We start from the raw sequence: 19,008 nt of genomic DNA on the forward strand, positions 1-19,008 counted from the left end.
TCTCAGGTTTTTATCGAATACAGGACTGGATAAGGTGATTTAGTTTGTTATTGACCCATTTTACTTATCCTCCGGACCCTTTACATCCGTAGGTTGCATTTTTTAGTATATGATTTCAACGAACTTATCGTTCGGACCTTTTACATCCGTGCATTTTATAAATGCGCCAGACAATTTATCTCTGGTGGCATTTGTTTTATTGTTGTGTTGTTTCTTTTTAAATAGTACTTAGCGTCTGAGAACTTCTCACTTTTATGGTTTTTATGCATCACCTTGTTGAAACTGCATTTGCTTGCCTCGTTTTAACCGTGACAACGCTTTTTTCTTATCCGGATTTCCCTTGGATCATATAGGCCAAGATGCACTGGTGACATTAAAAAAGTTTAACAATCAGTTGTCTCATGTTTACCTATGTAAACATATACGACATATGTCCATGGGAAATGCAAATATTACCTAGAATTAATTTAACAACAGGTTCTGTCGAACTAGCCGAATATCACCATTGCAAAGAAGCATAACCACATTACTATTTTTTCAGCTGTGTAGCTGTTGTAGTTCATTTCTGACACATGAAAATATTTCTATCGTTATTACGGCGGTAAAATATGGCGGAAATGGAAGTTTGGAAAAAATTATGCGAAAGTAGTCGAACTCTGTAAATATCCCACATTGGAAGCCCTCATAATGGGGTACAATTTACCCAGAACTCGCATCGTTTCTGACGAGTGGCTATCCTATGCAAATGTGGACAGAATTTACAATGGAGTGTAGGCCTACATTCATTGTTATCATTCATGAATATAATTTTGTTGATCCAAGTGGTCCACACACGCAAAATACTGAAAATCTGCGGATGCATGCAAAATGGAAATGAAGAGTCCACTGCAAGAATGATGGATGTAATTTGGAATACATTTTACAGAAGCAATTGAAAGTTCGAAATGTTTAGCACTCAAAGCTTAACTGTGACTTTCCGATCATTACTGGACAATGGCTATCAGTGATAATGCCATATAACTCTGTATGTACATTCTGTATATCTTAAGCTATGCATTGACAGTCTTGGTTCAATTTCGACAAGAAAGTGACATCCATCATTCTTGCAGTGGACTCTTCAAATTAAAACGTAAATGTGGAACATCACGACAATTGTATCCGTCTTAAGCCCTGTTCCCACGGCGTGTGGCTTGTCGAACCTGGTCTGAAGTTTGTCAAGCCTCGCGCCGTGGGAATGTAAAGATGCGTTATTGCGCGAGGTGTCTCGACCTTTCCCGTCAAATGTCGGTAAATGCTCGGACATCAAAGGCTTGTGGATCGACGGAAGACAAGCCTGAGTGCGGCTCGTGCACCCGTTCCGACGGCCTGTTGTAGATTGTTTAGTGAATATGGAATCCACAAAATCAACACCATGAAGATGGAACCAGGTTTATGATGCTTGGAAACGAATTCAAAGTAATTTAAGCAAGCATTGAGTGTTCTTTGAAAGAGCTAAAAAAGAAGAAGGACCATCTGATGGCTACTTACGGGAAGTTGGCGATGAAAGTAAAAAACAATAGGGAAGTGGGGCTGGAACTATTGAATTATATAAGCCAGAATGGTTCGCGTACGACAAAATGGCATTATTTTTGCACACTGTTTACACACCAACGGGTAAGAAGCGCTTATGATAATTTCTTATTAAATACTCGTAATAGTTCTTATTGATGATGTGGAAAGACGAAACATAGGTTATTATATTATAGGTATTTGTTAAAACATCTCATCTGCAAAAAAATTCAAATCATTTGACTGAACTCTGGTGTAGCGAAGAGTCATCTGTGAAATGTTTAGTGTGGCCAGCAAGAATTTCTGACAAACTTATTAGGTTATTATCACATATTCAAATGACTTTGATCGTTTGCTGTTTTGTTTTCTTGTTCTGTCAAGACAAATTGACGAGAGATTTTCCTCTACTTAGGAAAGTTAATTCTTTACTCATTTTATTCACAAACTGTACTGATTCCAATAGCATAGTAAGCAAATTACTGTGCTGATTTTATTCGTGCGCAGTATGTTACAACAATAGACGTTCAGTGATTACGACAAGAACACCTGCATTGAATAAGCCTAAGAGAAAAAGCGCAAAAGAGTTTAAATAATCATTATTATATAGTTTCTATCGCTGTTTTTATTATCATTGTGCTTGTATGTAAAATTAAACTAAATTCACAATGATTGATAATTTCTGTACCGGTAATGAATTACTGTGAACTGTAAACAGAAAAAAGTTGATAATCTTATCGTCTATTGCTAGGAATAGGAGCCGAAATAAATATCTTAACAACCATAAATTTTATCTTAAGAGCCGGAATTTCTTATCGTATGAGCCACTTGGTAACAAAAGATACAATGATTATTTGGGAACTGGGCATGTCTTAAGACGATTTGTTGGTCACTAAAATAATTCTTAAACAGTTAAGATAAAATGTACTTATTGTTTTCTCATTCAATATCAAAGACTCGCTTACGCCGTTTTGTCAGGTTGTGCATCATGTTTTCCCTCTTCATTGAGTAAAAAAACGCGTTTTTGAAAAAGTGGTGCTTAAGATGTTCTGCCGATCACCCATCGATATATTATTTCACTTTTCATTTATTTACATTTTTTTTTTAAGTAGTTATTCGTAGATACTGTAACAACATTTGCATAAATTAATGTCTACTTCCTCGTCACTGTCCGATTCATAAACTTTATTCATTTTTATTGAAAATTATTTCCATTAACCAAAAAAGAATTAAAATTAAAGAAAAACGAAACAAATGCAACTGAAGAACGTGTGGCAATGGAGAAGTGGTCCACTCGAGATTTGCCAACCCACGCGCCTTGACGCACCGTGGGAGCAGTGCGTGGTCGGAATTCGACAGATCACAAGCGACCTCGAGCAGCTCGAGGTTTGCCAAGCCACACGCCACGACGCGCCGTGGGAACAAGGCATTACAGGAATTCTGTGCGCGGACAAAATGCAGCCGTGTTTGAGACAATTCTTATTACACTGCGTGCAAACTACCCTTTGTAGAAACCAAGCAGATTTGTACGTACAAGCATTACTATCAATTAAGTGTCATTGTAATAGCATTATAAATTAAACGTAATGCATGTTTATTAGGGTGTATCGAAAAAAAATTTTTTTTTGTGAAAAATGAAGGTGGCTAGTGCCGAAAAGTTGCGACTTGTGGCAGAAAGAGCGTAGAAGAAAAGTAAATAGTAAATCGACAATATCCTGTGTCTCCGCATCAGCACCAAAGTTTCGCGAGCCTAATGCTCTGTATCTGTTTTATTTTCTTTTTGTAGTGCAGCTCTTCGCTTATTTCTTTAAATTTCCACTCGGAAATAACCCAGGGCTCACTACGAGGAGGTGGCTGTTCTTCGAGCCCCATTCCTCTACCCACCCTTGTCAAATGTTGACAGACTTCGTTCGGAAGCATGGCATTTCTCAGCTATGCACACTAAATTATGTGAAGGATTCCTACGGCTCACATACAAGCGGAGAATCCTACAAGCAGTTGTAAGCTATCGAGATTGAACAACTGGCCCTGGTTTCTTCCTTTCAAGCTCTATCGGACAATGGCCAGAATGAAGGCTTGACAGAGTCCCAGGAGATACTCCTGGTCAGTACTAAGATCAGAGATCCATTCCACGTTAATTTTTTTGATCCAGGGTACTTCAAGAGCTTTGAAATTCGCCACTGATTTTGTCTCATAATGGAGTAACTCTTCTCTGATAGGTCCAGAACGTGTTCCTGGACCTGTAGTGATACCAGCGAAATGTTCAATTAGATGGCGAAGTGGAAGTTCATTTGCATGGAGAAGACAAATTAATATTCACTCTTAAATAGTGTCTTGGTCGTCACAATGTCGATATTACAAATATCATATTTCATTAATTTCTCTGGTTTTCAGAAAGGATAGTTCTATCGATGGATCTTTCCTACTTAGCTCACGTTCAGAGTCTGTGGGGGTCCGGGCACTTACAAGTGCATATATCAAACAATTTTCGACCTTTATTAATAAAAGCCTACTCATGCGCCCTTGAGGTTGGCCCACTTCGTTTGTGCGATTTCAGAATATTCTGATATTTACTATGATACAATTTTATCATTTCCACTACTCTACGCTTGCTGATGGTTAGGAAGGCTTGCTGTTTTCCAACCTCGATAAGTTTGTCGGCAGTAGCATGAGCGATGTCTTTTACTGAAAGGTGTTTTCCACCTAGTTCGTTTGTCTTTAACTGTCTGATCCAAATAAAGTGTATTACCACATTGGTTGGAAGTTGCGACTATCTTATCGGTCCTGGTGTACCGAACAAAGGACTCTCAGCAGCAGGTACGGCGAGTACGGAATTATTTTTTCCACTCATGACAACACGATGCATAAGAACTATTGCATGTACCACTAAATCACTGATATGGTACACTATATCACAGGAACAAGAGCTTACCAATTAATATGACTGCTAGGCAGACGCTACCCTGACTGGCAGGAACCCTCTCTTCTCTCACTCCACGATGCCAGATGTTTCTCTTCTTGCACTATCTTTGCTAACGTTTAAAAGATCTGGTTGACGGGGGGTAGTTGTATAGGTATGAGGACTGTCGTTATAATAATTTTTACAAGTATGCGTTATAAATTCGAATCTTCAGTATCGATGCGGAGACACAAGATATTGGTTAAATTTAACTTTCTTTCTCCTGCAGTCTTTCTACCACAAGTTCCAACTTTTCCGCACTAGCCACCTTCATTTTTCAAAAAAGTCTTTTTTTTCGATACACCCTAATGTTTATCCTCTCCTTTATTGATAGTGTCACTGCCCCTTAGATCTGATTGAAGACTCGAACTCGTCTCAGCATCTTACTTAATTTGGGACGCTGAATTACATTTTCTGGAAGTGTTTAATTACCGGTATATTGTAAGTAAACATGGGCTCTAATCTTGAATACATTATCAGTCTAGATTGATTACAGTATATGTACTACTTCTGAATAACTGGTTTCTGATTACAGCGGCACATACTTTCCCCGTAAGTATCAATATTCATATGGATCTTGACAAGTAGTCCATATTCGCCGTAAAAATCACAGTTTGTAACAACGAGTAAAGACGTTTTCCCAACAGCTCACCGTCTGCAAATGGATGTCAGTTTCTCAATTCTTTCAGTTACGATGGATGTGATCAAGGCGGAACTCGAGGTCGACCCACTGTCAGTAGAAACAAGTGACGACACAGATGAGGATGAGAAGAAACCTATATTAGAGGTACATTATAAGCCATTACTGTCTGTTTTGTATATGCGATTTTTATATAGATATAAATTTACCTTACGACATAAAGTGTTCATCTCTCAAATTATATTCAATGGACTTAATGAAACAAAAAAAAAAAATCTTCCAGTACCTCGTCTTCTTTGTCATCATAGCACGTCTTGTACATATCTTTCACGGGTAAGCCATTTGAGAGTTGATCAGAGTTCTTAATTTAACATATAGTTTACAGGAAGCTTTATTGAAACTTTCTTTCATAAACAGTTCTCAGTTTTTAAAATTTTACAACCTCCCTAATGCAGTACCCTAAGCCATATTCTAAGTAAAGTCCATATTGACATCTGTAGCATGCATATGGTGCAGGAGATGTGCCTTCAACTTCATCTTGTGACCTCATTCGTTACCTAACAAATGTATAATTTTTTACTTTGTGGTTTTTCTAAAATAAAACGAATTTTGTACACTATGTACAGGATCGACACTTAGTACGCTGGCTTGCAATGTAACTTAAAATATTAAAATGTGATCACCAGGCTTGATCTATAATTTTGTGGTTGATCATTTGTGATGCGTATATTAAATTTAATTAGATGTTTCACCACACCTTTAGATTTCAAGTAGCTGCAGTAGGATTGTATAGAAGGTCGAGCAGCTTAGCTGTATATCAGTTATTAGCGATTGCTATTATTATTAATTTTTAAACCATCAGAAGTTTGTGATATGTTTATTTGTTTTCTGTGTTAATAATAATCAGTGTTTAAAACCATATCATCAAAACATGTCTTTTTTTTTTTTAAGATGTTGTGTACAAGCTCCTCTCATTCTCTGGTTTTATTTTATCCTACTTCTTATCTATGTAAAATCAAGTTCATCTTCTAATCTGTCCATTATAAAATTAACAGTGGTGCTCCTGACTTTATGGAGCCAAACTTTGACTTTTGCAAAACAAACCTTATTATTAATAAGCATTTTTATTTATATACAGAACAGACAATCTTAATGCTCATATCTGCATATAAACCTACTGTCTAAAACAGGTTTTATCATATTTATAGTAATCCACTGAAAATAATTTAAGTTGTTTTAGAAAATAATTTAAGTTGTTTTAATAAAATATTCTAGTCTGTTTTTACTTTCCTACAAATTTAGCTTAAAATTTCAAAATGAGAAACTGAACTATAATATAAAAAGTTCAACACACAGAATAACAATTTTTACTGTTGTTCCACTGAGTCATTAAACCACAGGGATAAAACTATTTTCGTATTTATTTTACGTCCTTTGTAATGTGTTGTTTTAGAAGATGACTCCAATCACGCTCGTATATAATGCAAAAGCAGCTAATTCATGATTGGGATTAATTTTTTTTACTAAGTTATGCGTCTTTACTTAATTTACGTTACGGTGTAGGTTAAATTCAATAATTGAGTATATGCAAAGGAGCTACGACAACCAAGAAAATGCAATTACAGCTCACTGTACCTTTGTAATGTGTTGAAAGCTTTAAAATTAGGAAAATTGAGCACTAGAAAAGCTTCGGAAGAGTATTGTATCCGTTACACTACTCTGATTGTTAAATTAAGTTATCTGAAAATAATTTCGCTACTATAAGATTCCTCACAAAGGCCCGTTACACACTTGAAGAGATGTCACTATGGAGAAATGTGTAGCGCGAAAGAGGCAAAGAGCCCTTCTCCACCCACTACAGTGAGTTGTCGCTATGATCGTCTGTGCACTTCTTCATTCAGAGATTATTTTTCTGATTGTGGTAATCATTCATTCAGGGAAATAAAGGTTAACTGTAAACTGTTAAGATATATAGATACAATATCAAATGTTGTAATTAATACCATTAAAGCTCATCAAAATATTATTTTCAGATCATCTGATATATGTCTACAGATTTCTGCTTTAAGTTTTCGTGTTTTTATAGTTTTCATCCCGTGTATCAAACAAAAAGATCTATGGGTGGCATAGTAGAAGGCCGTTAAGTTTCTCATTCCAATTATTATCAGCCATCTTTCCCCATTGTCAATAAAAACGATACAGTACACTCACAACCACCTGTGTTGTTACTTAATCTTTTACTACAGTCAGTCATAAATAGAATAAATGTGAAACATCTCTGATAAAATGTTATGTTTTATTTAACGACGCTCGCAACCGGAGAGGTTATATCAGTGTTGCCGGATGTGCCGGAATTTTGTCCCACAGGAGTTCTTTTACATGCCAGTAAATCCACTGACATGGGCCTGTCGCATTTAAGCACACTTAAATGCCATCGACTTGGCCCGGGATCGAACCCGCAACTTTGGGCATAGAAGGCCAGCGCTATACCAGCTCGCCAACCAGGTCGACTCTTTGATAAATGTGTCAAGAAATTTCGCTGAGCTACCAATTCCATCGAGGAAATCGCTTGAGGTTTTCGCATCGAACGAGAATCTCTTCCAGTTTTTGGACTTCCGTTTGAATCAGTGTTATCAATCTTTGATTTTTCTCGTTACACATTTATTGCTATCGAAATGTTTTCAATTGTGTAACGAGCCTAAGAAAATAATAAATAATTTCATTGTCAAATTGTATACAATAATTGAAGACGACTTGAATGACAAGAACTGTCTCTGAAAAAAGCGGTGGGAGATGGTGATACGTTTCTTATACTTCCTGCCACTGAAGTAGAAGTAGGGCAGATAGTTCGAAAGGCGGTGCAACATAACCTTGTGACGTGGGAAATATACATTCTTTAATACTATAATCTACGATATTGATTTAGTCATTTATGATGTTATAATTATATTTTCCATAAATATTAAAACATTCTTTAAATACTTTTTTAAAACTACATTTAGTGATAGTTTTCACTCATTCAGTTGTATGAATCCAATTTCAAATGAAAAAGTAATGTGTGATCGGATTCACCCCACCTATTGAGGTGACACCAATCTACGAGATACATTAAACAATATGAACTGGAAAACAATGGAAGATATTTACATTCGGTAGAGATTGTTCTGCAAAATAGATTATTATAAAATTAAATCGACGCTTCACTAGGATGTAACCTTACATGACTCAAAATATTGATCGGACTCACCCCATGTTATGATACTGGTTTTATGGAATCAGAGTGCAAGCAGTAAAATTTGAAATGATGCTCAAAACTTATCCGTTATCTAGACACACGATCAGAGCATTTCTCAATATTATCCTTTCCCTCCCACCGAACATCCTGGTATTCAACTTCTTTCACTGTGGCTGTTCCTCGACTTTGAAATTCCCTATGGAGTAATGTCAGAAACTGTCAGATATCAAACCAATATAAGAATAAACTAAGGAAATATTTTCCAAACAATTCTCGTTTTGAAATATAGCTGTTACAAGTTTCTCAATCTTTAATGATTATATATGTCACAGAATAAATATTTAAATTATCTCATTTATTATTATTATTATTTCTTACCAATGTTTGTTATTGTCTCACTGACATTACTTAACTATCTTTAATAATTTACTTTTACTTTCATTATTCACTTTCATGCTCTTTTACGGTCAAAATAGTAATGTATTAACTATGTAAGGCAGTAGTATTCAGGTAGGATTAGAGTCTCGCTGGGCGAAAAAGAAGGCCTACTGGTCTTAGCTCTGCGAGATTAAATAAATAAATTATTATTACTTATTTTATTGTGTTTCTGTTCTCTGAGAACTTCACTGAAGCCACTCGCGTGGCTTAGTTGGCTAAGACGCTTGCCTACTGATCCGGAAATGCGGTCGTACGCGGGTTCGATTCACGCTTGGGCTGATTTCCTGGTTTGATTTTTCCGAGGTTTTTCCGAACTACAATGTTACGTAATCTGTATCGAATCCTCGGCCTCATGTCGCCAAATACCTTCTCTCTATCACCAATCCCATCGACGCTAAATAATGTAGTAGTTGTTGCACCGTCATTAAATAATCAAGTAAACACACTTCATTTATTAAAACTGCACTTGAATAATGTTTTTGCACCGATAATATACATTTTCATATGACTCCTGACCCTATACGGACTGGGAGGTCCGGGGTTCGATCCCAGGTGGTGACAGGGTTTTTTTTCTCGTTGCCAAACTTTCAGAACTGCCCCGAGGTTCACTCAGCCTCCTATAAAATTGAGTACCGGGTCTTTCCCGGGGGTAAAAGGCGGTCAGAGCGTGGTGTCGACCACACCACCTCATTCTAGTGCCAAGGTCATGGAAAGCATGGGGCTCTACCTCCATGCCCCCCAAGTGCCATCATGGCATGTAACCTTTTTACCTGACCCTATTCGTCATAGTGTAAAGCACGTCTTGTGGTTGTGATCAGGCTGATGCATATCAACAAATTAAGAGCAGCTGTTAAGAATAGAAGTCGTCTTCTAACACCCTGTAATAAATTGTTCACTTAAGATATCTCTTTGTACTGCAGGAACGGAAACTTGTGGATCAGCTTGTGACTGGTATAAAGGAGGAATATGTGGACCAGAGCCATGATCTCACATCTGAGATAAAATTTGAGGAAGATCCGGTGCCAATTTCGTTCTGTGTGGTGAAACGTGAACCTGAGGTAAGTGGAGCACAAGAAATGCACTGTGTGTTCTTCTTCCAGTGTGTATCTTGCATTTTGATTGTAACGGGCACTACCTCTTTACAACAGTACTTTTAGTGCCTTTTACTCTATTATAGAGACAAAAAACTTACCACTATTTTTAATTACAAGTTATGTCATGTTGCAGAGAACTAGTGTTGGAATTTTATCCCAGTTTATATTTTAAATACGAAGAGGAAATTGTTTGTTACTCTTACTCTTAATTGTTTCAACACATTCCCACAGTGGCTTTGAAAAAATGTTGTTCTTAAGGGCATGACTTATTTTTGTCTTCTCTGTGTCTTTGCCTAAATTCTTAATTCGTTTTACAGTTTCCAAGTAATTGATTTTGCTGTAGATTTATCTACAAACATTATCTCCTGGCTTCATCTGTTTATCACCTCTCGTTTTTAAACATTTACGTATTTTTCCTTAGGGAAAGGATATTTTATATCTTTACGATAAAATATATAGTTAATTATAAGTGGATACCAGAATAGGTTCTAAATTCTGCGATGCTTTATGATACATACATGCAGGTGCAGCATGCATGGAACTATTTACTCTTATTCTGTCAGTGAATTGTGTTTAGTTTTAATACGTGGACAGTAGACAAACGTAAAATTAGAGGCATCAATTTACCAATTTTAAAATGACTAGAAATAAACAACGATTTCGAATTTTCTTATACTTCTAATGCGTAGACACCAGCTTACTTAAAATTCTCCGGAAAGTTATCAAGTTGACTAAATAATTGAACGAATTTTCTGAATCAGACAACTATATACCTGGTAATTTAAACATTTGGAGACTTACTAAGATATAGATTAGACGAAATTTTGTCCAAAGATGTGGTGTTATGATTACCATGCCTCACCATAAAATTGGTGCACCTGTGTCCAGATACTGGTGGGAACAATGTACCTGCTTGAAGTCTTCCTCCTTTATTTGTATGTTATAGTATACTCATTGTCTCGTAAAAGCCTCGAAATTCCCCTCCTGCTCGTTAACAATAAATTATATGAGTGAGTCACATGTTGAAAAAGTTTGAAAAAGCTGTTCTGCAAGAAAGATGTGCCCCATGAATTATATACCGCACAAATTATCCTTTATTAGCTAAGATTCTACTAGGCCTAATAAGACTTATATGCATTTGTGTGACAACTGAAATCGATGCACTTTTATTGATGTAAATTGAGCAATCTTTTGTTTTATTTGCTCTGTATTTGTAGGAAGAGCAGAGTGACTTCCATGAGGAGCCAAGGGCGGAAGTGACGGCAGAGGACAACGAGGTTTTTGCCGAAAGGTGAGTGTTGTGTGCTAGTCTTCACGTAGAGAGTTCATTGTGTTTAAAATGTCCGTTTTCTTAATTGTTCAGAAGCAGCTTCAGAAGAAATATCTGCCTGAATCATCCAGCAGTAATCAGCTATCACATTCACACTCCACTTCTCTTGATATCTGATTTCAATAAGTACTGTTCAAACTTTTCTTGACGTTCTTCACTGAAAGTTCCTAGATTTTCAAGAAAATAACCTAGATGGATTTGCATACACTTATATAGCATCCTAGGGTCCTGAAATCTTTAACTTAATTTCTACAGTTTCTTTATAATTGAAGTTTTTGTTATTCCCTAGGAAATAATGAACTACCATTTTGAGTCCATTCCAAGAGTTTTTCTGCAAATCCCTCGTCACGTTTAGGAAGTCTTTATGTAACATTAATTTCTCTATTGTATTTATTTATTCACTTATTTCTTTGTTCGTCCGTTAGTTCTTGCTTTCTGATATACTTAAGGACATCAATCTTTCACTTTCTCGTCACCGGAATTACAACAACAATAATACATATACTCGTTTTTGACCAATGTTTCAGCAGGTTTTTATTTCTTCCTGTTTGGCCACTGTGTCCCCTTCCACTTCATAGACCTAGCCCTACTGTCCCACGCACTCAAGGAACTTATTGGTGATGTTATTAATGCAGAGTCCTTAGCAATAAAGCCATTAGCCAGTGGCGTGTCTCATTCGGTTAATGATTTGCCAGTCTGAAGGTACGCTCAGATGCGGCTTCGAACCCTTGGGCTGATTACCTGTTTGGGTTTCTTCCGAGGTTTTCCCCAACCACAAGCTGAATGCCAGGTAATCTATGGCGTATCCCCGATCTTTTCTGGCCAAATACCGTCTCACTGTCACAAATGCATCGACCTAATAGTTGATACAGCGTTGTTAAATAACCAACAAAAAAAATAAAGCCATTAACTCTCCTACTTCCCACATCTCCCACACTTAGTGAGTTTAGAGGAGTGGTGTCACGAAATCATCACTGAAACTTATGATTTTCAAGTTACGGGATAGCCGCACGGAACAATTTTTCCCTTGAAATTATTCTAGTGAATTGATACTTTACTTGATGATCAACGAAGAACTAATACCAATAAATACAACGAAGGGTTAAAGAAAAATAGAGATGTATTAATACGGATCATTGACGCTATTTGTCTTCTAGCTAACCAGGAGCTCCCTCTACTGGGACATGATGAATCAGATAGTTCTTTGAAGAAAGGAATTAGTTTAGAATATTTGAATGTGTTAAAAAAATATGGTTTACTTTCAGAAACACTTCTAAATTCTTCCACAGTGTTTGCAGGAACTTCTCCATTGATTCAAAATGATATCATAAAAGCTATTGCTGATGTAGAAAAAGAAGAAATAAAAAATGAAATTAACTCAGTTTCATTTGTGGCTATAATACTTGATGAAACTTCTGATACCGAGAACAAATCTCAACTATCTACAGTTCTCCGCCATGTCTATGAAAGATTCTTGTGCTTTGTAGATGTTAGTACTGATAGAACAGCAGATGGTTTATTTACTCAAGTAGCACGAGTAGTTAATGAATTTGAAATGTGTACTAAACTCGTGCGACTGTACACCAATTATATATTTTTAACAGAACACCCATACTCCAGGTTCAGCATACGCCATTGATCATTTATCATTTGAAGCTTGAGGTCAGTTTGCTGTCGGCAAACTTCGGCACATGTGGCAGTGTCCACATTCCCTTCCATTTCCAGCTGATACAGTGGCTAATGCAGGGTTCATTCTATGGATTGTGTGTACCAAGTGCTTCCATACAAACACTCTCTGGCTTTCTCAGTGCTGCAGTCGTAGATCTCTGGGCCATGAAGGGACGAGCCAGCTGGTCACTTAGTTCAAGCAGAAATAGGCGGCTATGATGATGATTTTGCTTCATTTTCTACTCAGGAATCTTGAGAGCGTTCACACAACTGACGTCATTTATATTTCAGCACAGTCGCACACGCCATCTAAGAAGTTGTGTACTCTCTAGCCATCTTGTGGACAGTATCCACCCCTGCTTTGGTTTTGTTATAGTCGAGAATTATTTGTGGCTGAAATTGTTGTCTTTCTTCGAACAGTACATGTCATGATACTGTGATGGCCGTGTTAGAGATAATACCAATACAATTTTTTTTATGATAATGATTTTTATGAAATGGAATCAGTAATGTTCTTCTCCAAATTTTCAAAATTTTAAAGTGACAAAATTAACAATCTACGAGGGTCACTCCAAAGATAATGCACAATTTTTTAAAATTCATTTTCTATTCTATACCTTTGCAATTTATGGAGGTCATAGATTCATCCTCCCTGCTTGTATTCAAATTTAACACAAGTCCTTCCCATGATAGCACTCCTTCAGGGTGGCTGCTGTACTTAACATTTCTCAGAAGCAACGTACTGCTATCGAGTTCCTGTGCTGTGAGATCGAGACAGTAGGAAACTTTCACAAGAAGTTGAAAAAATTGTATGGAGATGCAGCTGTTTGATCTCAGTAGGGTTAGTCGGTGGGCAAGCAGATTATCTGTTGAAAGAGGGCACGGCAATATTCGGAATACTCCTCGCAGTGGCAGGCTCTGCATTGCACGATGTCCAAGTTGGAGTAGGAGAAGCAAGTGTGTGCAGAATATTGAAACAGTTGGGGTTAAAAATGTTTTGTGTCAGGTGGATTCCGAGGATGTTGACAGAAGCCCACAAACAAACCCAGAGAACAGTGTGCAGCGAACTTGTGGACCATTATGAGAATGGTAGAGATGACTTTCTTGGAAAAATTGCGACAGGAGATGAAACATGGCTCCAACATTTTGATCTGGAAGCAAAGAGGCAGACAATGGCATAGTGCAAATTCACTGAAGAAAAAGAAATTCAAATCTACGCCTTCGACAGGAAAAGTTATGACTACTGTGTTTGTTCGATTCAGGACGACTCTTGTGGACATCATGCCACACGGAACCACCATTAATTCTCAGGAAACTTCAAGCTGAGTCGTGTTTGACCACATCAGGAGAAGCAGGATGTGCTCCTATTGCGCGACAACGCACGGCCACATATGTCACAAGACCGCAGACCAGATCAGAAGACTTGGATGGACAACAGTGAAACTCGCCTTACAGTCCTGATCTGGCATCATGCCACTACCATCTCTTTGGCAAATTGAAAGAATCTCTTCGCAGGAGGAGGTTTGAAGATAACGACTCCCTCGTGCACGCTGCTAAAGACTGGCTGAGACATGTTGGTCCAAACTTTTACCGTGCAGGTATACAGGCCCTCATTCAAAAGTGGGGTAAGATAGTTGAAACGGACGGGGATTATGTAGAAAAGAGGTATTTTGTTCCTAAAATATGTATCTACATGCTGTGAAAATAACAAAGCTGTAGGACGAAAACCTAATTTTTAAATAAATGTTGTACAGGACTTTTGGCGAGAAACTCATATAAACGTCGTATATGTGGCAAATATAGGTGTAGAAAAAGTTATAGCACATTTGCAATCCCGAATTTCGAAACAGTCGCAGAAAATATCACACTCATGTCGAAAGATGTGATTTTGAACAAAGAGGTTGTACAGATGGGGACCAAATTGGTGAGACAATTTTTATACATCCAAAATTAGTCACAAATTATTTACAAGGATGCATCACTAATGCTATTGCATCTCCTGGTGAAATAGGTTTGTGTTTCTTTTGATTTAAATATCCAATAATTGAATCGGGGATTGCAGTAACAGAACATGTCATGAAAACTAAATTTTTCAGTTCACATAAAAAACGATATTACTGGTATGTTGGTACACCACATCTTTGGTTATAGTACTGGCTTCTTCATACAAATCAAATTTATTGGCATCTAATGAATTGTTAATGTGTATATATATATTAGCATGACATGTGCTGTTTCTGCAAGGAATCAAAATTGTAGTGTAACAATTTCAGTTGAACTAAAGTTTATTTGTCCAATTAGGGATATAATATATGTGTACTTAATAGATAAGTTCAGCATATAAATGAACTTACTTTTCCACAAGAGGCCATTGAAGAATATTATTGTAAAATTCTTGATATTCATGTCGTATATAACGCATTAGCTTGCGTATATCGTCAAGTATGTCTCTTTGAATTGGCACGATTTTTCCTGGATATGCCAATGAAAAAAGGTAAATATGTATTCTCCTTTGTACTTACAAGGAAACATTCTAATGGGGGCAGATAAAAAAATTAATCTTTTTCCTTCTATCATTTTAATAATGTCAAAATTTGGCCACTCTAGCGCAATTACGAACGCTGTAAAAATAGTTTCCGTATGGGTTGTTTTATTGGAAGAGATATATTAATTTTTTAGTTATTTTTCATCGTATTCACCACTAGAATAGAGACATTGTCATTCGGTGGGGTGAATTTTTGTATCCTTGTGTCGAAGATATCTGCCGTCTGAAATCGGAAACAATGTCTCGGCACATGCCTTTGACATGAGTTGTTTCTGCTCGCTTTCTGGACTTCACAGGTCTCCTAATGTGAGACGGCTATATTGACATTGTGGTTTCTGCATGGAATGATAGCCCTATATCAACAGTGCAAGAAAATCGAATAAGTTCATGTGCTCTTTCTGCAATTCCTGATTCAATTGTATGTATATTTTTTGCGACTATTTCGAAGACTCACAGTATGTTTCCTTCAGTATTGCAGCTACCAATGAGAGGACTGTAACATCAGAATTCGGCAGTCTTGCACCTGAAGTGAACGGGACTGTGTGTGAGATTCCCAAGAATTCAGGTTGCTCGGAAAAACCTTCGCGGACTCGTGAAGACGAGAAAAAATTCGAATTTGAATTGTCTAAAATGACTGTCTCGAATTCTGAAAAATTGAGCGGACGTCCACCCAAGGATGCAGGCAAGAAACCTTTAAAATGCGATGTTTGTAATAAGTTTTTTTCAAGGGCATGGTACCTAAAAACTCATCAACGCCAGCACTCAAGCGAGAAACCTTTCAAGTGTGATGTTTGTTGCAAGAGCTTTTCGCAATCTTGTAGCCTAAAAATGCATAAACTCTTGCATACAGGCGAGAAACCTTTCAAATGTGATGTTTGTGGCAAATGTTTTTCCCAATTGGTAAACCTAAGGTGTCATAAACGGATCCACAATGGCGAGAAACCTTTCAAATGTGATGTTTGTTATAAACATTTCTCGACACGTGGTAGCCTAAAAAAACATCAGCTTATACACAAGGGGGTGAAACCTTTCCAGTGTGATGTTTGTGGAAGGTTTTTCTCCCAATCGATACACCTAAAATGTCATAAACGCTGGCACACTGGTGAGAAACCTTTCCAGTGTGATGTTTGTGGCAAATGTTTCTCCCTCTCGATACAATTAGGACGTCATAAACACTGGCAAACTTATGAGAAACCTTTCGAGTGTGATGTTTGTAGCAAGAGCTTTTAGCAATCTTGGAGCCTAAAAGTACATAAACGCTTGCACACAGGCGAGAAACCTTTTAAGTGTGATGTCTGTGGCTCTCATTTCACTCATTCAAATAGCCTTAAAATGCATAAACGCGTGCATACAGGGGAGAAACCTTTCAAGTGTGTTGTTTGTTGTAGAGACCTCTCGACACTGGGTGGCCTAAAATCTCATCAACGAATACACACGGGGGAGAAACCTTTCAAGTGTCTTGTTTGTGGCAAATGTTTCTCCCGAGCATATCGCCTAAGATGTCATGAACGCGGGCACACAGGCGAGAAACTTTAATTGTTTTTCGTTGTTACATTCTTTAAAGTGCCATTTACGGCAGCTAACAGGCGTGAAACCTTTCAAATGTGATGTTTGTGGTTTCATTTATTCGGGTAACCTAAAATCCATTTACCTTGACACACAAACGATATTCATATCAAATGTTCGTGTTAAGTGATTTTGTTTTTTATACGGTACTAATTCAATTTAATTATTTATGCTTGTTGCAAATGTTTCTCATACAAAAATTAATAACTATTAATAACTATACTCGTTTTTACTTTATTCATTTTCTACAAAATACTGTCATGACTTAAGAAAGAAAGACGTGAGACAAGGTACTTTAGCCATCTTCATCAATAAATTTCTTAGCTATGAGGTAAACCCATAAGAACAATAGCAGCCTATTCCATACATCTTGATTATACACCAATTTTTTTATTATTATTTTATTAGGATATCTTACGACTCTGTATCAATATCTAGGTTGTTTAGCGTCTGAATAATATGAAGGTGATAATGCCGGTTCAATAAGTCCGGGGTCCAGCACCGAAAGTTACCCAGCATTTGGTCGTATTGGGTTGAGGGAAAACCCCTGAAAAAACCTCAACCAGCTAACTTGCCCCGACCGGGATTCGAACTCGGGCCACCTGGATTCGCGGCCAGACGCGCTGACCGTTACTCCTGAGGTGTGGACTACACCAAATTTATTAACGATTTGTCAAATCTGTGAAATGTACATCTTTATTTTCCGAGGAGACAGTATAGAACCTTGTCCTGTCTTTCTCTTTTTTTCATTGCATTACAAGCATTATCTCTCATGGTGTAACATTATCATGATACAAAGAAACTGTAATGTTTACAAAATGAGGCATTCAATGAAAGCATTGCTTGGTAATGCCACATAATGCATTATATCTGGAAACAATGATGTTCGTAGCTACGTCTTTGGATTCGATTTACGATTAGCGGTACTTTTAGTTCCCGTTTTATTTCGCCATTCAGTACTAAAATCATTTTTGTTTTATAGCACACTTTAAGGCACAAGAAGGAATCAATTTTTTATCATTTTCTGCATTACATACTTATGTAAGCTACTGAAGTGATCCTATTGACAAATCTTGTTATGTTAGGCAAGCAACAAATTTACGATATTTTCTTTCAAATACACGAAAATAGGCCACTGTACTCAAATATGCCAATGTGACAAATCATTCTTAATTGCAGTCCCTTCGACATTAGATAGAAATCAAGAGTTTATGTACATTAGTTTCCTAATAAGACAGCGTTAAACGTATTGGAAAATCATTTCTTAAGAAAGCTATTGTCTACCTATCGGTGTGATGCTATTTTTGTTATTTTGTATAGCATTTATAGATTAATTTATTACTCGTACACATTTGAATCCTGTAATAATCAGTTTCATATGTTCATGTAGCCGAGTTATTATATACGTACCTTCGTTTTTTTTTTTTCACTGAATCTTTAAATTGATGAGGTTCCTAATTTTCTTATAATCTTAATTTTAACAGTTTTCGTATTATCAAATAAATTAAGGTTTGAAAGAACAAAATATTATTCATTTTTATTGTAAACCCTTTTTGGAAAATAGACGTCAGTTTCCTTTCCAAATCATTTTCGTTTATATCATAAAAAAAATTTTAATGGTACAAATATCTTCATACAATCGATCAACATCAATGTTGAGATGAAGATCATTAACAAATATCTCAAAGAGCCCTCCAAGTGAACGGAGTTTTCAAACACAAAAGAGGCCTTTTTTAAATTTACAATTCAGGATCATATCATTTACAAGATATTGCAGAGCTTTGTCAAAGAAAAGTGATGCACTAGACTGAAATTTGTGTTTATCTCAATCAGCCATGTGCTTAAATATTTTATTTTATCAACTTGCTTATTCTGAAGCTCAGAGTTCAATTTTTACATCAAAGCATGCAACTCAGTCGATGTATATGTCTTGTGTTCGAGCTGTTAAATCATTCTGTGAAACACTTAGTAGGCCTATATTGTGAAGG

The 19,008-nt window shown here is 36.8% G+C and overlaps 1 protein-coding gene across 1 annotated transcript; it reads left to right on the forward strand.

The window, feature by feature from the left end:
* The first annotated feature begins 4,890 nt into the window (after positions 1-4,890).
* LOC138691530 (zinc finger protein 239-like) lies at positions 4,891-18,777 on the forward strand. Its single transcript, XM_069813561.1, has 5 exons — positions 4,891-5,056; positions 5,194-5,291; positions 9,738-9,875; positions 11,129-11,202; positions 15,925-18,777. The coding sequence occupies exons 2-5, from the start codon at positions 5,199-5,201 to the stop codon at positions 16,682-16,684; spliced, it is 1,065 nt and encodes a 354-aa protein (XP_069669662.1). The 5' UTR covers positions 4,891-5,056; positions 5,194-5,198; the 3' UTR covers positions 16,685-18,777.
* The last annotated feature ends 231 nt before the right edge of the window (positions 18,778-19,008 follow it).

Source organism: Periplaneta americana, chromosome 16 (genome assembly GCF_040183065.1).
Source record: "Periplaneta americana isolate PAMFEO1 chromosome 16, P.americana_PAMFEO1_priV1, whole genome shotgun sequence".
Taxonomy (NCBI): Eukaryota; Metazoa; Arthropoda; class Insecta; order Blattodea; family Blattidae; genus Periplaneta; species Periplaneta americana.